Raw genomic sequence first — 24,130 nt, forward strand, 5'->3', positions numbered from 1 at the left:
CGTCACACATTGTAGATCTGATATTTATAGATCTGCTACTAAAGTTTATTACATTTATGTAATTTCATTTTTTTTTAATATATTTTGAAATAATAATAACAAAAAGTAGGAAACTAAAAAAGGGATATTTTCTTGTGACCCATGGTCCGCGACCCAAACATGGGTTCCATCGTTTGGGAAACATTGCAACGAGAGTGTCTGTGTCGCTGTGCCTGACAATTGTTGTTCGATTAATACGGATTCTGCTGTTGTGTAAGGTGTCTTAAGAAATGTTTTAACTATTGTTCTGTTTTGTTTTGTTTTACTTATGCCAAGTGTTTCCTGAAAGGTCCAGTGTTATTGTACTGAGGCTCTGTGATGTTTGCTTCGTGATGGTTTATTTATTTATTTTTTATAAACCTGCATTTCCTTCTCCGCAGGAAGCTGAGTGGCATTGTGATGAGTTCACCAAGGGAGCCTGCTTCAGCCGTGGAAAGTCTGAGGTGAGTCAACGTGTCCTGTCTGCAAATGGAATTCTTCTTATGTTTTTCGACACCATGTGTGGAGAACTGAGGTGGTATTTTGCTTCACAGAACAACCACGTTGTTGTGAAAAACCAATGATAATGTTACAATGTACAGTATTAGAAATCTAAGGCCAGTCTGAAATGTTCAGCCATTAAACGCATCACTGCACAGAATTGATAAGGTGCCTTGTGAAGTAGTATCTCTAGAAAATCAATCCATTCTTTTTTTTTTATATATAATTTTTATCCCTCAATTTTGTAACCCTTTTTTCACCCGGTGCCAATTTGCTAAGTGATCCTGGGCACTACACTCCCCCCACCAGCCTAGGGAGGCCAGGGCCGAGCTCATGCCTCCTTTAATGCATGAGAGCCAACTGACCTTCTTGTCACCTGACAGGGGGGAGTTTCCCTGGTTGGACGTAGCGTGTGGAAGGAACACGTTATTCCAACCATTTCCCTTCCCCTCCATCAGGCGCCCCGGCTGACCAGGGGGAGGCAGTATAGTGACCAGGATTACTACATGTTTTTGTGAGGGTATTAACTACCCTAGGAGACACGGGGAGAACATGCAAACTCCACACAGAGTAGGCCCTTTAGCCAACCCCACCTAGGGTATGGGCGCTGATGACGCGGAGGAGAAGACACACGGCGGGAATCGAACCCACGACCTTCTTGCTGTGAGGCGACAGCGCAACCGACTGCGCCACCGTGCCCCCAATCCATTCTTGATCACAGCACGTGAAGCTATTGTGTAACTCCATACTTAAGCCCTATTTCAAAATAGGAAAAAAAATAGCCGATCTACAAGCTCACAACACCGCGTTAGGTTGTGAGCTTGTAAATATGCTATTTTGGGTATTATATTGCCTATATTGCCATGCCCAAAATAGGGACGCCAGGTTGAAAGTGATTAAGACAATCCCCAAGATAATCTGTGACAGACGATGGGAGTGGATGGTTTTTTAGTCAAATTGTTTTTAGGAACTTAAAAAGGTTTCGCAACCCCACCTTACTGTACTCTCTGGTGGAGCTCCTATTGTTTCCACCTCCTCTGCATTTATTTCACAATGTGTGCATGAGTGTGTTTTTGTGTGTGGTTAGCTGGCACTGCCGAGTCTACCAAACAGAAGGAATAGAGCTGAACTTGACCTGTAGGTGAACTGCCAAGCCCTGCTGTGTATTTGTCTGCATGGTCGGGGCTTGTGTGTCTGTGTGTGTGTGTGTGTGTGTGTGTGTGTGTGTGTGTGTGTGTGTGTGTGTGTGTGTGTGCGTGTGCGTGTGCGTGCGTGCGTGTGTGTGTGTGCGTCTCAGCTACAGTACGTGCGTGCCTCTGTGTCCGTGTATTTATCCTGCAGAGAAAGGTGGTTAAAAGCCCATAATTGGCACGCACAGGTTGGCCGGCACATGGCTGTTGTTTAGAATTACAGACAGTCGCCCCCTTTTGTCCTGGAGAGGCGGCCCTGTCAAGTCAAGTGGAGCAGAATTGCTTCCCTAGCCGTCGCCTTCAGAGGATCAGCTCTTGTGATGAACACTAAGAATAACATTAAAGCACTTCATTCTCCCGCAGTCGTTCTCTCTCGCTGTGTTTGATTTATTTCATCTGCGAGAAGAGACGAGAGTTAAATTGACTTGACGGGACTGAATTGCTGCCTTGTCTTTGCTTTATATATATATTTATAACACCAGGAGTCGTTCACAGCAGGTTCCGTTGCTTCCATACCAACAGTATGTGGATGTTTTCATAAGCAAGACTGGAGGGCACATATTAAATTTACCATTATTTACCATAGAAACGAATGGTGGAGAAGAATTGAATTATGCTGACAGCTTCCCGTGCGCGTGCGCACACACACGCACACTCGCCCCCCAACTGCCCACTTACACACATGCAGGATGAGTCACGCACGCACGCACGCACGCACGCACGCACGCACGCACGCACGCACGCACGCACGCACGCACGCACGCACGCACGCACGCACGCACGCACGCACGCACGCACACACTTACTGTGCCTGGAGCTGGGAAATGAATCATTTTATGAGCTAGGCTCTTGATAGAGGGAGGAAATAAAGGCTACTTGCCTTCCTCTCCCCCAATCAACGCCCGCCTCATCCCTCTTTCTCTGCACCACTTCAGTGGTTCTCAACCTGTGGGCCGGGGTCCCACTGGTGGGCCGTTAGGATATTGCAAGCGGGCCCCCTAAATAATTGACAAAACACCTAATAATATAAAATAATAAATAAGTAAATCGTTTTTCTTTAACCCATTAACTCTCTCAATGCCAATGAAATAAATAAAAAAAATCAGCAATTTTTTTAAAGTAAAAAAAAAGTGCTCAGGAGCCGAGATACAGTAATAAGTTAAACAAGAAGTGAATGGAGCAGCAAATCTTCGGATCACGATATCTTGGGTTCTGAACATTCTTTTCAATTTTTTTTTTTTTTTTTTTTTTTAAGACCTGAGGCTGATCTTATAAATCCTAACAGTTTTCTGAAAAACGAATGTTGCTATAGTATCAGTGGTTCTCAAACCTTTTTCATGTCAAAGACCACCCAAAATTATATGTATTTGGCCGCCGACCTCCACATCTCAAAATATTTTGTTCCAGGGACCCCCAGAAGCAAAGATTTGAGTCAAAAATGCTCCCTTTAAAAAATATATATTCAAATATTTGCACAAATGTTCAAGATTTTTCAGATGCAGATTTACAAGCTATGAGCTTGATATGAGATATACAAACTATGAGCTATGAGATATACAAGCTATGAGCTTGTATATCTGCTATTTTTGAATAGCCTAGGCTAAGTATAAAATAATGGTTTAAGCGTTCCCGGTCTTAATGGGTTAAAACCTTGAATAAAATAAAATGACCCGCACACTGTCTACACTTTGCACAATAGGCGGACAACTCCATCCAAGCAACGTTTCGGTCAACAGACTTTCCGCAGGCATCTATTGACCGAAACGTTGCTCGGATGGAGTTGTCCCTATTGTGTCAAGTGTAGACGGAGTGCGGGTCATTTTAGTCTATTCTATACATACGTCTGATTCCTGCCTTCGCACCCGTCTTTGAGCTGATCAGGTGTGCATAAGACTTTGTTGTTTTCTTTAAAACCTTGAAAACTGTGTTTTTATTGTGATAACGATAAATGGGAACTAGTGTAAAGTACACTACGTTAGTTCCAGTCCGGAACACAATCGATTGATTGATCATTAAAATACATGCAGTCCACCCATCTGACCACTTGGCGGACGCTTTTGAGATTTTCAAGTGGGCCCTGATCCAGAAAAGGTTGAGAACCACTGACATGCAGTATAAAAGAGGAAGAAAAGACGGAGGGAAAGAAAGAGAGAGAGGGGGGCAGACAGAGAGTGGTGAGAGTACCTCAAGTGGTGGCTCAGACTAAAGCTGCTTTATAGGGTTTTAAATCTCAATGAGGACCCCCCTCTCCAGCATACAGCCAGGGCCCCTCTCTCTCTCTCCAGCATACAGCCAGGGCCCCTCTCTCTCTCTCCAGCATACAGCCATGCAGGGCCCCTCTCTCTCTCTCTCCCGCATACAGCCAGGGCCCCTCTCTCTCTCTCTCCCGCATACAGCCAGGGCCCCTCTCTCTCTCTCCAGCATACAGCCAGGGCCCCTCTCTCTCTCTCTCCAGCATACAGCCAGGGCCTCTCTCTCTCTCCCGCATACAGCCAAGGCCCCTCTCTCTCTCTCCAGCATACAGCCAGGGCCTCTCTCTCTCTCCAGCATACAGCCAGGGCCTCTCTCTCTCCAGCATACAGCAAGGGCCTCTCTCTCTCTCCAGCATACAGCAAGGGCCTCTCTCTCTCCAGCATACAGCCAGGGCCTCTCTCTCTCTCCAGCATACAGCCAGGGCCTCTCTCTCTCCAGCATACATTCAGGGCCTCTCTCTCTCACATGGTGGGACTTTAATGAGTGCTTTATTGCTATAGCCAGCACGAAAACTAGCACAGCGCTCCTCCGTGGCTTCCACGTGATAATGTAATGTTTGCTTTGAGCTTTTAATGGAAGTCCTCTGCGGCTGTATTTGGGAAGCTGACGGTAGCATATAGCTTATATATATATATACTGTAGCTTCACTCAGTCAGTCAGTCATTTGTGTTTTTAACAAAGTGTTGACCTGGGGCCTAAACCTCTGAGGACCAGGCCAAGCTAAGCGTAGACTTTCATAACTTTTTAGAGAACAGTGCTTTTGATTGATTGATGTAGAGTGCGGGCTGAAAACAATAATGTATGATCACCGATGCTTTCATTTCACATTTTGTACCAGTCATCGGAAACAAGGCCGTATTCGGTTCTGTTTACCGGGCTCCATGCTGCTCTCTGTGTGCCACGTCATTCTGTGTATCCGGCGATGGATTTGGCATTGGATTGGTACCCTGGTACTTGTTTTTACTTAAGTACTGTACATGTAGCAATGCCACAATATAAAAAATACTCTGTTACAAAAGTACTGGCATCAAAATAAAATTACAGCACCAGCAGCAAAAAGTACTTAAATCTTTCTAAATTTGTCAAACTTTTTCGAAAATAGCAGATTTGCAAGCTTGTAGATCTGCAATTTTCAAATAGCCAAAGTATGAAACAGGGGTTTGTTCTAAATCTAAATCTGCAAAGTAATTTGTAACTAATGCTGTCAAATGAATTGTATTTCCTGTGAGATGTAGTGGAGTATAAAAGTACCTCAAAATTGTACTTGTAAAAACTAAGTTACTTTCCAATAATTTGTGTATCCATTGAATCTGTTACCCTGCAGAGGCGAGGTGTGATGGGACTGAACCGAGTGGCCATTAGCCCTGATTCGCCTCTGTCAGCCTTTATCCATGTTCTGCACAACAGCTCCTGTGATTGGAGTTGATTCTGTCTCATTCAGCGTTGTTACATCTAATTCTGCACTCTGCCTTGCCCTGTAATGACTGCATAGTGGTACCTATGCTGACAGTGGTGTCTGTGTGTGTGTGTGTGTGTGTGTGTGTGTGTGTGTGTGTGTGTGTGTGTGTGTGTGTGTGTGTGTGTGTGTGTGTGTGTGTGTGTGTGTGTGTGTGTGTGTGTGTGTGTGTGTGTGTGTGTGTGTGTGTGTGTGTGTGTGTGTGCGTGCGTGCGCACGCGTCTACAGGAGGAATGTCAGAACTACATCAGAGTGCTACTGGTGAATGGGAACAGGCTGTTTACGTGTGGAACCAATGCCTTCACCCCCATTTGCACCAACCGAACGGTAAGAAACCAACTCCAAAAGTTTGCTCCCTTGTCATCCGACCTTTATCTCTCTCTGTTTTTCCCCTCTTTATCCCATCTGATCTCCTCTTGTCTTCTTCCTCTTTCAATGATCTCCTTTTATCTAAATCAGGGGTGGGCAACTGGCGGCCCGCGGGCCGCATGCGGCCCGCACCGTCACTCAATGCGGCCCCAGGCCAACAAAAATATTGTTTTGTTTTTTTGCACTTTTGATATCACAAAGAAAAACAAAGTAATCTAAACATATCCGAAATGGTGAACTATTGCCTTTAGCTGTTCCAAACATGCAACATTCCATGAACCATTTTAATTACAACAGTCCACCAGTAGAGCGTGCTCTCGTTTATTTTAATAGAAGCCTTGTTAATTATAATTCTAGTGTTCATTTTTGTATATTTTTAAGCCAAGGTTACAGCAATACTCTGAAAGGCATACTCAGGAATGTGAAGTTTTGTTTAGCAGTACAGCAGCAGTAAGTTGATAGAAGCATTACTAAATGCTAAATAAAAACAAAGTTACAACGAATAATAATTGTTATATCCCTTATTTATCACATTATGTGACTATTATGGGCTTTTTGAGTAATGGGGTACTACTGGCGAGAGTGCCGATAAACAATGCGGCCCCCCAGAGTGAGTGTGGAAATTTAGTGGCCCTCACCATCTACAAAGTTGCCCACCCCTGATCTAAATCATGCTTTTGTCCTCTTAAATATAGTTGTGTTTTCCTGTCCTCTCCTCTCTCCGTTAGTATAATTTTGACTTGACACGTCTAGCTCTGAATCACGTAGCTAAGGGATGTTTTTGTTTGGTTCCCCATATTTTGTTTGTCACAAATTGAGAAGATAAAAAAGGTTTTATATTAATGGAACCAGAGCTCTAGCTCGCAGCTGTCACTTAGTTTCTATTAAGAAAGCCAACAGTGCTAACAACCTAGAAACTTTTTGTAATGTGACAAATGTCTGGCTGAAGTGAAATAACAAATCAGGAGCTGCAAATGTCACAATATCCTCTCCTACCTATTATCGTGATTTGGCCATTTCTGATACAAGGCTACTTCTGCTCTTGTTGAGGAGTAAAAGGAGGCAGAGGTTCACTATGACTCATGACATTTGTTTTCTCTCCTAAAGCAATGAACCCAAAGGTCACACGCTCATAAAGGCTGTTTACTGCTGCAAAAATACATATAGCTGAAATGTCACGACATTATTGTGGTGGTATTTTATCAAGCGCTGGCATATTTACCCGCTGTGCGGCCGATAGCGTGAGATATTGCTTGGAAAGTTGCAACAGTCCTGGGATCAGTTGTTGGCAGCCCTATCAGCTTTGATGGATGAACAGAAATGGGGAAGAATATCCAATTAGTTTCATAGCCACTGCAAGGTTACTGGTGAACTTTCTTCCTCTCAGACGCACTGCCATTGATGTAAATGATAATGATGCTAATGTTGATGGTGATGTTGATATTGATGATGCTGACGGTACTGATGTTGAGATTGATAATGATGATGATGCTAATGATAGCAGTGATGTTAATATTGATAACGATGATGATACTGATGGTAATGGTGATGTTGTTGTAATTATATTGGTGATTTTTACTATGGGAAAGATGGTGGAGATTTAATGATAGTAAAGATAGCGATATTGATGATGGTGGTGATATTGATGAAGTAAAGATGTTGGTGATACTGATGATGTAAAGATAGTGGTGATCTTGATGAGGGTAAAGATGGTGGTGATTGATGTAGAGAGCCAGCTAAAAACAACGACCTTTGCCAACTAAACTGTATGATCACTGGCTGCTCTCTATGTGTCCCACTCCCACCTGCTAAAAGTGGTGATATTGATGATGGTAACTGTAGTGATAGTCAGGGGTCATCAATGTGTCCGTACACGGACAGATGTGTCCGTGGCAAGACTTGTCCTTGTCCGTGGCAAATTTTAGATTTCGTTTTTTTACTTAACATTATAATGTTCTTATTTTGATCATAAGACCCAATTACTGAATGTCATTCTCCAGGTTTTCTTCAGAATATGTATGACACTGATTTACTATGAAACTATGACACCTTAGGAGTCCACGTTTTATTTTCAAGGACCCCCATATAGCGTTGTGAGCTTGTAGATCTGCTATTTTCACTAGTTTGGGTCCCGGGCAAACGTCTGGTTTCTCTTTTGGATCTTGAGCTAAAAGGTTTGGGAACTCCTGGTCTATAGAAACAGTCCGCACTCACAAGTGGTGAGCAGTGGTGATATTGATTATGGTAACAGTAGTGATAGTGGTGATTTTGACAGTGGTGACAGTGGTGACGGTAACAGTGGTGATAGTAGTGGAGTTGATAATGATGGTCCAGAGAAGGACCACAAGGCAGAGGATTGGGATAGTGCCCATGCAGATTGCCCCTATTGCAGAAGACCTAACTGTGACTACATTTACATTCTGCTCATGCTGATAAGCACGAGCTCTTTGGTTTTGTCATATGGCCACGGACCATGGAGTATGGAAAATTGGAAATCCAACCCAATAATAGATCTTAAATTGCACTTAAATCAAGCTTTTTTTCCCCCCACCACCATATCGCCCTTTAATACTGGGTAACAGAAAATTCGCTCAATAGCCACAATGGTTTCTGAGCTGTGAAGCACAGCCATAGCACCCAGCTGCCTGTGACAGTGGCCGCTCTGGCCGTGCGCATCTCTTTACATAAAGAAGCAATCAGAGGCATTCAAGTGCTAAAGTCACTCCAGTGTCCTCCTAGTAACGCAGCTGCATGGGCTTTGGATAGAGAAGACTTTCACTCCTGCTGCCTTAACCCATTAAGACCGGGAACGCATCTGTGTCACTTTAGATTTCTTTGGCTATTCAAAAAATAGCAGCTATTCAAGCTATTTGGCCGAGGACCCCCAAGCTTGTAGCGCGGCACTCAGTGCCTCGCTACGAGCTTGGGGGTCCTCGGCCAAATACATATCATTTTGGGGGTCCTTGACATGAAAAACTTTGAGAACCACTGATATTATAGCAACATTTAGAAGACATTTGTAGAATCCCCAGAAGCAAAGATTTGAGTTAAAAATGTAAAAATGTAAAAAAAAAATTGCAGATCTACAAGCTCATAGCGCTATGAGCTTGTATATCTATATCTATATCTTGTGTATTTTTAAATAGCCAAAGTGTAATATAATACTTTTTAGCTCAAATAAAAAAATGACAAAGATGCATTCCCGGTCTTAATGGGTTAATATGCATGGTAGATCCAGTCTAGTCTCACTATCTATTTATTCCCTCTGTCGCCTCTCTCCGATGGTTTCTAAAAGATCCAATTGACCCAAAAACAGCTATCCCGGCCAATGGAGGGAGTTCCGTCAATACCGGCCTTTCATCCCCGGCCAGCGAGCACAGACAGGGCCCGCTCTGTTTCATTCGGTTGGACCGGAGCAGAGGGTGGCAGGAGTTGACGGAACCCTTGATCCGAATTGACCCGTTCCGGGAAGTCAGGATATAAAGCAGCCCCGTTTCTCCCCAAATGCTGCTTTAAAATGGGTTCTGGCATCCTGTCAGGAAGTAGAATCTACCTGTTATTCACAGAACCGCAATTGCATCCCACGGTCAGGGTGTGGGTCAACGTTGGACGTGTTTAGGATCTTGAGAGGATGGTACTGTCTCTGTCTCTTTAACCTTGTATGTAAGGAAATGGAAAAAATAACGTGTGTTCCAATGTAGTTATTGTTTAATCACATGCTCTTGTTAATTCTTTTCTTGGTTACATATGTAAAAACCCACAGACAAACTCTTCAACCTGGTGTCCATATTTTGTGCATGTCTTACAACGTGTTGCACCGCAAGCTTGAAGATTGGCTATTTTCACTACTTTACATGCTCAATGAAGTGCTCAATGAAGTATAAAACAGGGCATTAATTTATTAAAAAGATAAAATATGGAGTTACAGGACTTCTGCCTGACAGTGATAATATGCTCGGGTTTCTTTTAGATGTAAAAGGGTATCACATTGCATCACAACAAGCCATCTGCATTATTTTGTGGAATAATTTACCCTCAGAAACTGGCAGATGGAAACAGAAACCATATGTTAAGCTCATATTACTGTGTTTGCTTTCACACCATAAAATCGAATTACATCTCAGATGAAGAAAAGCAAATATTCCCGTCTGCAATTTTAAAGGCAGGGTCAGTGAGCTATACCCATTTCTTTTTTTTCCTTCTTTTTTTTCCAATTTTTTGTCATTTTTAATGGGCACAAGTAATGCTGTGTCAGAGCTCAGCACTGGTTATGCTGTAACGTTATTTTTAAATGCGGAGAACTGGATTTGGCTTCCAATTCAAAGGCGGAATGTGAAAGACGGCTGCATGTCTTGTCGAGCGACATGATTAAAATGCAGGGGCCCTTCTCAGTGATGTGGTATGCTGATGGTTTAGCCAGACAAACAGATGGATGTTCTGTCCCATCATTAGAAACCAAACTGTGGGAGAAGCACTTCATCTGGTAGATTTACTTGACTTTAGGAAACTTTTGGTTAGTTTCTTTCCAATTGTGGACTTGAGCCCTATGTGTTTGTTTTGTGTTTACTGTGTGCTAATGACTCCAAATATGTTGACTAGATACCGCTGCCGGCGGGTTTGTTCAACTAGCGTGCGTGCGTGCGTACATGAGAGAGACAGACAGACTGACAATCCGTGGGTTTTTGCAAGTATAACTGGGGTGTGTACAAAACAAAACAAGTAATAATGAGACAAGATATTTTTTACCACCGTTCTATTTGCATACTGTATCTGCAAAGGCAAAAACAGCACATTACCAGGCGTGTCTGGTTTGCATGTAAATGCTGCCCTTTGCCACTTTTGTTCTACATTTTAAGTTTTATGCAGTGATCAGTAGAAACTGGAAATCTCAAGAGGAGCTCTGTTCCAGTAACTCACAGCTCATTGTTTAATCTCTTAACTCAGATGACTATACTCCGCAAGGATCCTAAACCAGTCCGTTTGCGTGGGTATTTATAGTCAAGGTGCATTACTGTGTACATACGATGCATACTAACTTTGTCTACTCTAGGGCCTATGGGTAATTTTTTTACTTTCCGGCGTAAGATTTCCGCTGAGGTTTCTCTGTGTGCTGCTTCACGTCTCGTTGCACAAGTTCTCTCTGCGTTCACACCGGCAGCTACAAAGATACAGGCTACCATTCATTTTCAATGGAAGACAGCGACATGAAGATACAAAGATGCATCCAACTTTTGTAGCTGAGCTACAAAAGCTACAACAGCTACAAAAGCTACAAAAAAGGTTGAGCTGGTTTCAACTTCAGCTATTAGAGCGACAAATATGCTTTGTAGCTTTGTATCTTTGTATCTTTTGTATCTGCCAGTGTGAACGCAGCATTAGGCTTGATTTATACGTCGTTGTGCATCACGCGCCGAAGAATAGCAGGTATACAGTAAGCTCACAACATGTTGTGAGCTTATACCAGGGGTGGGCAACTTTGATGATGGAAAGGGCCACTATATTTCCACACTCACTCCAGAGGGCCACATTGCATATACTGTCGGGCATGCTTTGCTATTTTTGAATTGGAATCCTGAAAAGTACAATTTTTATTTAATTTAAAGTGCATTTAGTTATACTTATGTTAACTTTATGAACTTAAATACAAATACATTGGACATAAAAAAGACAAGTTTGGAATTGTAACAGCTGAAATCAATAATTTATCAGTATTCCGATATTAACCTGCAACCGCATTTGGCCCCTGGGCCACCAGTTGCCCATGTATGGCTTATACTGTAGATCTGCTATCTTAGGCCACCGAACAAGGACCTTTATGCGTCTCTCTCGTCCACATCCATTCTCCTCCGCCCCCTCAACGCTTCCATTCACCCATTCATTCATTCGTTCATCCAATTATCCATCCATCCGCTCTCTCCATCCGTGTTCAGCTGACCAACCTGACGGAGATCCACGACCAGATCAGTGGGATGGCGCGCTGTCCCTACAACCCGCTCCACAACTCCACGGCCCTCATCACCTCCAGCGGGGAGCTGTATGCCGCCACCGCCATGGACTTCTCTGGCCGCGACCCGGCCATCTACCGCAGCCTGGGCGGGATGCCCCCGCTCCGCACCGCCCAGTACAACTCCAAGTGGCTCAACGGTAAGGGGGCCTTGAACTTCTGGCCAGAGACATACTGTACAGTGTATTAATCCCATTAAGAAAGGGAACGGGATCTGTGTCATTTTAAGATTTCTTTGGCCATAAAAAAATTTCAGATCTACAAGCTCATAGAGCTTGTAGATCTGCAAAAAATATATATCTTGAACAATTGTGCAAATCTTTGAATATATATATTTTTAAAGCGAACATTTGTAATCAAATCTTTGCTTCTGGGGATTCTACAAATGTCTTCTAAATCCTAACAGTTTTTTTTTTAAATAACTTATGTTGCTATAATATCAGTGGTTCTCAAACTTTTTTCATGTCAAGGACCCACAAAATGATATGTATTTGTCCGCGGACCCTCCCCATCTCAAAATATTTTGTTCTAAGGACCCCCAGAAGCAAAGATTTGCACACATTTTCACGATTTCCCCCCCAAAAATAGCCAAAGAACGACCCAAGAAACGACACAGATGCGTTCCCTGATTGAATGGAAATTTAATGTAGACAGTCAGTACGTGAGTGGACTGCTACTCAGGGAGTCACCGAGGGTGTTAGATGTTACAGATAAATGCTGGAATATACAGAGTCATAAAGTGGTGGTAAAACACAGTGATTGTACCTGCTTTACAGTGTAGAAGAGAGGTAAAGGTGTCTCTCTTGTAATTGCCTTTTGTCCTTTTCTCTAAGCCAAAAGATTGCACAAGCAATAACACAGCGATGGGAAAATTGTGTTTTTGAAAAACTATTTAGCCTCAAATGTGCATCTTGGCCAGTTCAACCAGTGTCCCGCCTGGAACAAATAACTGATTGAAGAACGGTTTTAGTTGGCTGAGGGTCTACAGAGGGAGTGGGTCATCTTGTCATTCAAAGACTATTATCTGAGTCTCATTTGAATTGAAAAAATACATTTAAAAGTCATCCCCCTTCTGCTGCTATGCAGAACCCTCTTAGAAAAGCTTAATAACTAATTTTATGGGGAATTGATTTTTCTTCCTTTCCTTCCCTGTGCTGCTGTCCAAAGTTGCAGGGGTGGGGGGGTATGGGTGAGCGGTTGGGATGAGAATCATGATGGGAAAGCTCCTCTTTCATTTAAAAGTGAATTAAATCACTGTCAGTGAGAATTAAGTGTGCGGTTTAGATCCAATAATGTCATACATTAAAGATGAACACCTTTGCGATGATGATGTCGCGAGGGTCGCCTGTTTAAAGATAGAGGCGAGGGCTATTACACTGCACCTTGTTTTGGTCATTTCTCATCCTAACCTTTAGGTTTGGGGAATGAAAAATGAGTTTTCTTATTGCCACACAAAGCCATTCATAACGCGTCCCATGGTTATTAACCCATTTAGACCAGGAAAGAATCTGTGTCATTTTTTGATTTCCTTGGCTATTCAAAAATAGCAGATATACTGTACAAGCTCATAGCGTGGCGCCGAGTGCCGCGCTATGAGCTTATAGATCTGCTATTTTTGAAAATCGTGAAAGTTTGTGCAAATCTTTGAATATATATATTTTTTTAAAGCAAACATTTGTAACTCAAATCTTTGCTTCTGGGGACTCTTTAAAAATTGGGATAAATTTCTCTCTCTCTCTCTCTCTCTCTCTCTCTCTCTCTCTCTCTCTCTCTCTCTCTCTCTCTCTCTCTCTCTCTCTCTCTCTCTCTCTCTCCGACCCGCAGAGCCCAACTTCGTCTCCTCCTATGACATCGGCAACTTCACATTCTTCTTCTTCCGGGAGAACGCGGTGGAGCACGACTGCGGCCGGACGGTGTTCTCCCGCGCCGGCCGCGTCTGCAAGAACGACATCGGCGGCCGCTTCCTGCTGGAGGACACGTGGACCACGTTCATGAAGGCCCGGCTCAACTGCTCCCGGCCGGGAGAGATCCCCTTCGGCTACAACGAGCTGCAGGGCACCTTCTACCTGCCCGAGCTGGAGCTGCTCTACGGCATCTTCACCACCAACGTGTGAGTGCTGAGGAGTGACAGACCGATTAATTAACCACATGAATCATAGTGTCCCTATTCTGCGCGTATTGTAATAGGTGAACAAACATTTTGGGGGAAATAGGCAAATATTCTGCAAAAAAAATTTGCTGATCTACAAACTCACAGTGCATATATCGGCTATTTTCGGCGAGGAGATTTGATGCAGAGGGCCAAGTACACCAGTCACTGAAGTATATACTGTATAATGAAGTGGTTAGTTGGGCCGATACAGTATCTGGCATTTTCAGATAATCGGCATCGGCTGATGCCCACCCTCATGAATATATAGTACCAGTAGCCATTCTATGGCGCTCGGGGAGCAATTAGGGGTTAAGAGTTTTGCTCAGGGACACACATCGACACATTGCTGGCCTGGAATCGAACCCGGAACAACCAGGGCCTCATGGCTTCCCAGGCGGGCTCACTGAGAACTACTCAGCTGAGACTCATTTCTTTTTTTTTTATTCATAAAACGTTTTTTTTTTTTTACAGAGTTTACTTTTTAGATTACTTTTAGACATTTCTTTACATATAAAATAACAAGTAATAATAAGTAGAGTGCGGAGTGCAGATCTACATACTGTAAGCGGAGAAAATACCCATTTGTATTTTTCTAGTATTTTTCTGTGTTCATGTGAATAATACATTAGTGTTAAATAAATGTTCATTGGAACCAAAAACAAAGAGATGCTGCGGGGTGCTACTGTGTGCACTAGCATTGTTTATTTATGTAAGTTCACACATTTCTGCTCTCTCTCAGCTGTTGATAAATGTTGTTGTTAAGTGCACTAAAACTGAATTTATTTTTCATTCAGGAGTAATTTTTCTTTTGCAAAGTTTAGTTTGGACATTTATTTAGTTGCGAGTTAAATGTCCACCATGAGGCAATTTGTTGTGCAGCATACACATTTAAACCGTGATTGCTCATTCCCGCGATGGCAGCACTTAAATTCATGCATCCATCATAAGGATAATTGCATGTTGTGTGGGAGTTATATAACACACACACACACACACACACACACACACACACACACACACACACACACACACACACACACACACACACACACACACACACACACACACACACACACACACACACACACACACACACACACACACACACGTAACATAGCATTGTCGGGCAGAGAACTTATATCTCCATATTTGAACTTGTAATGTGTGTGTGTGTGTGTGTGTGTGTTTTTGTTTTGTTAATGAATGCCCTGATTCGTCATACAAGAGTGTCGTGTAAAAATAGCCGATCTTCAGCTATTTTCACTGAAAAGTGTGAAGTCTGTGGGTTTTATAAATATTTCTTGAAAAAGTTGCGTTTTTGGACATACAAGGTTTCTGCCCGACAGCGACGATATACTGGAGGCAGAGAAGACCTCCTTCTCATCTCTCATTCTGCTTTCATTCCTTTTCCTATAAATATAAATTCATATAAATAAATACATTATTCTGCCCCTTAGTTCACAAATTCATGTTTCTTCTACACACACACACACACACACACACACACACACACACACACACACACACACACACACACACACACACACACACACACACACACACACACACACGCACACACACGCACACACCATGTGCACGGTTCATTATTAAAAGCTGTGTAATCTATTCTTTATGGTCAATGGCTTCACATTGCTGAAAAAGAAGTCTCTTGAAGGGTATACTGGAAACGTTTCTCCCTCCGGGCACCCAGTTTAATGAGCAGCTGCGTAGGATTATAATTCACATAGCCCGCGAGTCTCACAGTTAGATTTGAGAGTTAATACTCTCATTCTTTACTTTCTTATTGGAGGGAGGAGACGGCTCTTGTTGAAAGTGACAGTTTCAAAAGTCAAAGCTGTATTTCAGCCCAGAGATCTGCACTCTCAGACAAGCAGAACATCTTAATTGCGTCTGATTGTAAAACATATTACCCAGTGATGTCAATAATTCATATTTGTCTGCAGTCTTCAGTTTTGTATCGTTGCATTAGAACAATGTAATGTCTTGAAAATCTCAAAAACCTTTGCGGCCCGCCCATCTGTCCACTTAACACTGCAATGTTAAGGGGTCAGATGGGGGGGGGGCACATGCATTTTCAGAGCATGTTTATTTTAATGATCAATCCATCGATTGTGCTCTGGCTTGGATCAATGGATCTAACGTACAGTAGTATACAGTACTTTAAGTTCCTATCTAGGAACTTTACGTTCCTATCTAGGAACTTTAAAAATAAAAAGCTGACTGACTTTTGACTACCTTGAGTCACTGATGTAAATGTATAGATGTATGCTTGAAGATGAATCTAAGCCGTGTTTGCAGTTGTGCACGTGTATTTTGATCGATTACCCAGATAAGCCCTCAGGGCTTGTTTCCATTAAGGTCCTGTGTATTCAATTCATCGAGACATTTAAAGACAAACAATAATGTACAATAATATGCAAAAAAAAATTATATATCATATATACGAGTAGTAATAAGCAAGAAAGATACGTACAGTAAACGGTTGGGGGGTGGGGGTAATTTCCAGTGATAAGCCTAGACTTTTTACTTTTTACAGGGGCCAGTTACAATTTGCAGCCACCTTTAGGTGCTCTTTTAGAGGGGTTTTGAAGGAGGGTAAGGAGTCACACTTTTGTATGCCTGTTGTTGGTAGGGAATTCCACATTCTGGCGTTATAGCAGTAGCACAAATTTTACCCCATTTCTGTGCCGAAACTGGGTTCAGTGGCATCAGTGGGGCTCTGCTCCTTCTGGTGTTGTAGGTTTCTCATGTCATGTTTGGGTAATCTTTTCTGCTTTTTAAATTAATCTTTTCTTATCTTTATTTCTCATCTCACCATCCCAACTCTCCCTCGTTCTCTCACTCACTCCATGTTTGTCTGTTTGTGCCTTGCAGGAACAGCATTGCTGCATCTGCAGTGTGTGCCTTCAACCTCAGTGCCATCCAGCAGGTCTTCACCGGACCATTCAAGTACCAAGAGAACTCACGCTCAGCCTGGCTGCCCTTCCCAAACCCCAACCCAGATTTCCAGGTAACAATCTTTAAAGGTTTAAAGACCAGGTGAAATGAAAAATATGTTTTCCACACGTTTAGACCATATCCGTGGTCATAATGGAGATATGATTAACAATAGATGGTAAAAGAATTGAGGCTGGGAACTTTTGTGTGTTTTTATGTCAAAAGTCCAATACTTAGTTACTTCCTGCATGTCAAACAAAAACGTAACGTGTGATTACAGCAGCAAGCCCCTGTGAATAACCATGAATCATTATTTCAGTCAACTGTGTGATTCCCATAGCTCAATGTTTCTCCACGCGCAGCTGATTCTCATTATGGAGACAGTACAGGGCTGCTGCAACTTCTGTTCTGAATGAAATTCAGGATAACGGCCGGACAGTGCATTTACAAACGTTCTCATTTTAAACTTAAACGGTACACTAAAATATGTATCTGAAAACATTTCAGGTGAGAAATAGCTAATGCAGTAACATAAAAGTGCCTCGGCTTCTCTCTCTGCCTCGTGGTGCACCAGTGCGAAGGCAGTGTGTTGCATTTAAATCGATCAGTGGCGTCAGTTCAGCAAAAGCTAAGGTATGGCAAGGTTAGGGTTGGCAACTCCTAGAGATTAAAATAAGGGACACCTATCCTGGGCGCGGCCGAAAAACGTTTTTGGGGTCAAACCCCCCAAAACCTAGGTATAATGCATAGAAAACTATGCATTATACCTATAACACAATACAAACACAATGGTCTTACACCTGCATTAGGCTACTATTCATGATTTTCTTTTCTTTTTTTATAATTTATTTTCTTTTTTTCTTTTTTTTTTGGAGCCAAGGTATGGCACCTGCCATACCCAATCGACGCCCCTGAAATCGATCCCATAAGCCCGAGCGGACGGGACGGTCGGCTGAGACTCTGATTGGCTGAGACACAACCAGCCTCTGTTTTACACGATAACAAAAAAAGCCATTTCAGCTGAACTTTAAGCTACCATGGAAACTTTTGCCTACTTCTTTAGTGAACTGCGTTACATACAGGACAGTTGAAAAACCCCACGGCATGTAAGAAAAGACATACAGCTCTGTGTCGGTTGAGGCCATGTGCTGGTCGGAGTTTAACGGTCATATGGGAACTGTATCTCGGATGCTCAGTTATTCAGGCACTCAGGATGTTGTGCATAAATTACTGCACCATTACTGGTTCATGTTTACGCTCAGAGTTGAATTTACACTCAAGATTTTCGATGTGTGGGACGTAACCCAGGGCCAACATTGCCCACTCAAGTAAAACAAACCACACAAACAATCTGACATTCTGCATGTTGACTAGTGAGTGAACTGTTCTCCACCTAATAACATTTTTCTTCATTTAAACCAATTACTTGTGTTTAATGTTTTCTTGACTCAGTGTATAAGAACATTGCATGGATACAGTAATTATATAAACATTGCATTTAAATCATGCAAGATCAAAGAATAGACCTACAAATCTAAGTGGGTAGAGTTTTGGGGGAAGAAAAGGCAAGTAGGCTGCTCTTTTGTTGTAATGGGACACAAGACAACTGGACAAAATGTAGTATTTTTACAGAGTCACATTTTGTCTGGCCCTTCAATTAAACATAAAGCAGTCCCTAAAATTACTGAAGACGGGCCCTGAACGCTGCTACGCGTGTGATTTGATTGGTGCCTGAAAAGAGTCACCGTTCAATTCCCAGCGCTAGGCATGTGTGTCCACATGAATTCGTGCATGTGTCCTGATGAACCTGTCTCAGAATCGCAGCAGCAGCCTCTTTCCTCCCACTAATTTCTTCTTCCCTTCAATAAGCCCTTGCTCTGCTCATGAAGGACCGGGGCATTAATGACCACTCGTTACAAAAACCCCAGTCATTTTACAATGGCTAGTGTCATTAGAACATCCTATAGCCCTATCCTATGGACTGTGTCTCCTAATAATTGCCTCGTGTCTCCTACAAGTGGCACTTTATGTTCGTACTCTTTCCCCAACCCCAGAGGGGCCAAAAAAAGGAGCGCCGTGGCGCCTCAACCCGATTTGAGGCTCTGCTCCGTACGGATGTTTTATTATGAGAAGTGCTAGCTCTCTGTGGTGGCAGGCTCAGGAGATAGCGAGAGGGGGAGGGTGGCGTGGGTGTAAGCCACACAGCGTTTTGTGCGTGCGTGCGGGTGTGTGTGTGTGTGTGTGTGTGATTGAATTCCCTGGGGTCTGGCTGCCAGTGGGGGTGACACACGCCTGGCTACACACATGTTCCCTATCACGGACCCCTCGATCATGTTACCAACGGCTCAGTGGGGTTATGAGCGCGTGCAGCGCGCACTGCCTGCCAAGCTCTTACTCATGCAGTATCCGCAAAGACATGAGAAATGCTCACGCACAGAAGGTGTCAGCTTTCTCAGTTTATGAAAAAGAAAATAGAAAGAATACCATACACACACACACCTTTGTCAGCATATATACGTCAAGCTGGGTGGAAAAGAAAAACAATTTCCTCTATCTGGTCAGAGCGGACCACAGTTTTAGTGTGTTCAGCATACCGTGGGTGCACTACAGCAGGTTCAGAGGTATAGTACTGTGGGCTTTCATAGGGCTGTGTTCCGTGGGGATAAACTGGGATTTGCTGTCTCCACTCTATCCTCTCTCTTCTTTCTCTCTCTACCTTGGCTCAGTCAGGATTGCTGCTGCTCCTCAGACACTGCTGGACCGGAGCACAGTTTATCTAGGTTTCTGTGACATCTTCATCAAGCATTTGTCAATGTTGGAGAGGATTAGATTTACGAGCATTGGATTTATGGCAGGGTGCCGTTGATGTAAAATGGCCTGACCATGTATTCAGCCCTTCACACATGGACAGACACACGCGCAAGCACACACACACACACACACGCACGCACGCACGCACGCACGCACGCACGCACGCACGCACGCACGCACGCACGCACGCACGCACGCACGCACGCACGCACGCACGCACGCACGCACGCACGCACGCACGCACGCACGCACGCACGCACGCACGCACGCACGCACGCACGCACGCGCGCGCGCGCGCGCACACATGCATGCATACACGCACACACACAGACACGCGCAAACACAGACGCACACACACACACACACACACACACACACACACACACACACACGCGCACAGACGCACAGACGCACAAGAGGCCTGCAACCATAAAGGTTGCCAGGCATGTGCGGAACCACACACACAAATACACCCACACATGTGGAGAGCTACAGCTTCCTGCCAGGGATAATTATGCCTATGAATCTATCACTCAACTCACACCGTCCATTGATTGAGAGCTTCAATCCCTGTCTGTCTGGAAGAAAAACCTCCCCATTCAATTAAACACTATGGATTGATCCAGCCGGGCTTATTCGAGCTATGAATCATGTTCTCTGTGCATTAGGACCTAATACCGTCACCCTGTAGTATAGGTTTTCTGTCACACTGTAATTGCTTACTGTAAAAGGCACTTGTGTAGGTGAGCTCCATATTGTATGTAGGGAAATATATGTTAATCTAAAACTTTGAACCAAATCCAGGCAGGCAACAGCATAAGCTAACATGCTAAATTAACACGCTTGCTGTACAAGGCACTTTTGGGTGAGCTCCATATTGTATGAAGGGATATATGTTAATTTAAACTTTGAACCACATCCAGGCAGGCAACAGCGCACGCTAACATATTGTGAGGGCGACGGGGAAAGCTGTGCCAACAACCCACGTTCCCGGGGAGCATAATGTGCCTTCATAGCACACTCCTCCCATTTACCATCTATGTGCCCTCGTAACACTTGTAACTCCTTCCATTTACCATCAATTACGCTTTAAAAACCAAAAGCCTGAACTGAAACGCTTGCATTCAAATCTGTCACTTTCATTCGATGTGAACTATCTCATATAAGCTGACAGGCCATCAGTATTTAAATCCAAACCAATTCCTTTTCGTATTATTATTATTATTATAATTTTGTACTTTATATGAGAGTGCGCTCTACTGCAGGCTGTGCCTGCGGGTATAGTGCCAGACCGCAGTGCCATTGCAGTGTGCTGATGATGAAGGAGACAGCTGAGCATCATACGGGCCCCGGGCCAAATAATGTTTCTGTCCCTCACCTTGACTTGCCTGGGACAATCACACATCATGACATCAATCACTCATACGCTCACGGATGCCATGGGCCACCATCTGAGCTTCATCACACTGTCTGTCACACACACACACACACGCGCGCGCACACGCACACATGCACGCAAAACCCAGTGCAAATTGTTTTCTATAGGCTCACGCCAAACATCCCTCACATCCTCTGCATAAGAAGGAGACAAAATACAGCTCTGGTTGCTGTGTTCGGTCACCATATAAAGTGCAGCATAGCACAGCTCACACATATTTAAACACATATACAGAAGAGCACCCAAGAGTAAGCACACATGTGCACGCACAACCGCCGAGTCACATTTCCCTGTCCTTTGGGGTTTTAATGTCCCATCTCCTTTTTATGGCGAGGGCACTGATCCGTCACCCATCCCAAAGGGGAAACCTTCCACGATTCTCATCTGTCAGCCTTGGGAAGGCCATGCCATTGATTTGGATAAAGTGTCTGTGCTGTTGCTAGTCACTGAAGGATATCTACCTATCCATCCATCCCTCTGCAAACCTGAGGCCCCGCCCAAGAGAGCCACCCCTGCACATGCTCATCCATGGTTAGCCTGGGTATATGGTACTGTACATGACCTATGTAAAACAAAAAGGTAGGGGAAAGGGTTTATAATTTTCTGGTTTACTGTAGACTATCATAATTTACACAGTAGCCATTTTGCTGTAACGTCATACCAGGGGGCTGGGAAACCCCACCCGATTGACAGGCAATAACCCACAGCATAAACGGCTCCAAATTCATTGTCAAGATTGATCGCTGATGACACGGTTTTCTCAAACAACAACGAGAGGGCCTGCCTGGAGGAGGTGGCATATCTGTCGTAGTGAGTGAGATAATCGTGGACTTCTGTACACAACAGCAGAGTTGTGTACAGAAGCCCCCCCCCCCCCCCCCCCCTTAACACAGATGGATTGGGTGAACAGCTTCAAGTACTACGGCGTGCACATCACAGAGGACCTGACATGGAAAATGCAAACAGAGACTCTGGGAAAGAAGGCTAGACAAACAGCCGTACACCACCTCAGGCAGCTAATTCAAAGTCCCAGGGAAGGTTCTGAAATCGTTTGACTCTACAGAGCATCCTGACAGGGGCCGTCACCGTCTGCTACGGGACTACAGTAGCTACTCCCAGGGCCTGCGAGGATGCACGAGCCAGGCTGCAGAAAGTGGTGCGGTCTGCCGAGCACACAACATAGGGGTTCCCTCCTATACAATACATTTATACATTTACATTTCTGGGGTGATGTTTGTCCTTCAGAATCCTTTTTGCTGTGCTCAAATACCTGCTGTGGTATGCGTCCTGCATGCCTGCAGGACGCATACCACAGCAGGTATTTGAGCACAGCAAAAAAGGATTCTGAAGGACAAACATCACCCCAGAAATGTATTTTCTGTGCTGATGTAGACAGAGAAGAGCCTGAGGTGTCCCGAAGCTCACGGCTCAAGACTCGGCAATATTTTTTCCCCTGAGGCTGTCAGAGGCCTGAACTAGGACAAAAAAACAATACAACAAAACTGCCTTCAAGCTGTAAACACCCTGGATTACCTCAGGGCTCTATACTGGTGACTTTTCTGTTTTTGCTCTACATTTAGATATCTTCGCGGAAAACAGCCGATCTACAAGCTCACATTGCGTCGCAACACGGACACGGCCACGTCACTCTGACTCAGACATAACCATAAACAAACCCGATATGCTCATACTGTATATACAGTAGGCATATATGAAGATCCGGTCATCCAGAGCTACATATCCGACCGCTATATGCCCATATATGGCCATATGCATATATGTATGAGACCGACCGACTTCAAACTCGATGTGCGCATCGGCAAGGACTCGAGGGAGTGTGGTGCCCGCCGCCGAGTCGTTCGGATATGCGGTTGTCCAGAACCACCGATCCAACCGATATGTCCATACATGGGCATATATGGATATCCAGTTGTCCAGAACTGCAGATACAACCTAATACTCCTATACATGTCCATGCCAATATACAGGGTATGGGCATATACTAATGACATCTCTATCTAGACAACCAACCAAAATATAGACATGAACAAAGTCAGTGGGGATCGGGATGTACAACATTCGCTAAATTACATGAAATTAGCAGACTGCGGAGCATGCCCACCAACCTTTCGCTGCTATATGTGTGAGTGACTCATCTAAAATCCTCTTGAATCTTGAAAGCACAATACATCTACATTTTCTGCTCTCCGTTCTCCATCTCTCAGAGCAGGCCTGTACTTTGTGGTCGGTGCTTAACGCCGGCTTAAAAGCCTGATTCATACTTCATCTGTGTGCGACACCATCGCGCAACGGAGCAGAAATCAGGCTTAATGCTCTGTTGAAGCTATCTTCATCCACCCAGCACTACCTCCATTTGGTTGGCTGGTATAAAAGAAATAGATGACAGGGTATCTTTATCCATTTACCACTCACCTTGGTGAAGAAAGGGAAGGCAATATATTCACCTTGCTAGAAAGAAGGGATGACTGAAGCTTTTCTTCCTAAATAACATGGCAATGTCCTACCAAAATAAACCCTTTACCTGCAGTATTTGTGGGTGCTATTGTATCGGAGGTAACTGATGATTCTGTTTTCTCCACATCGTCATGCACAGATTCATAGTTTACACACACACACACACACGCACGCACACACTTTAAATGGCTTTTGTGTTTATTTTGCATTTTATTTGTTGTCTTTTATGCATTATGTATAAAACACTTAGAATTGCTTTTGTGTATGAAATTTTCTCCTGAGTCCAGGAAAATATAACCTCAAACTAAATTGTCCCATCAATGTTTCTGATAGCTTGAAAGTAAGCATATTTCACTTAGTGGCACAACTTTAGCAAAATAAGTCTGCTGGAATGAAAAGGAAAAATCGGATGAGATGCTTGATGAAAGCAAGATAATCTGTATGGAAGAATGGAAGGACTATATTCAGTAAAATTAGGTTTCTCGCCATGTCTTAGATTCAATTT

General features: G+C 43.7%; 1 protein-coding gene across 2 annotated transcripts in view; it reads left to right on the forward strand.

Annotated features, from left to right (window-relative positions):
* sema5a (sema domain, seven thrombospondin repeats (type 1 and type 1-like), transmembrane domain (TM) and short cytoplasmic domain, (semaphorin) 5A) overlaps window positions 1-24,130 on the forward strand; it is a 159,242-nt gene that overhangs the window by 72,249 nt on the left and 62,863 nt on the right. For both annotated transcript variants that reach the window (XM_080417173.1, XM_080417172.1), the window contains 5 exons: window positions 420-482; window positions 5,647-5,745; window positions 11,718-11,931; window positions 13,616-13,901; window positions 16,839-16,974. In XM_080417173.1, the coding sequence (XP_080273299.1) occupies window positions 420-482; window positions 5,647-5,745; window positions 11,718-11,931; window positions 13,616-13,901; window positions 16,839-16,974 (798 nt within the window). The remainder of the gene's footprint in view (window positions 1-419; window positions 483-5,646; window positions 5,746-11,717; window positions 11,932-13,615; window positions 13,902-16,838; window positions 16,975-24,130) is intronic.

Source organism: Gymnoscopelus braueri, assembly GCF_963280865.1.
Source record: "Gymnoscopelus braueri genome assembly, chromosome: 21".
Lineage (NCBI taxonomy): Eukaryota > Metazoa > Chordata > Actinopteri > Myctophiformes > Myctophidae > Gymnoscopelus > Gymnoscopelus braueri.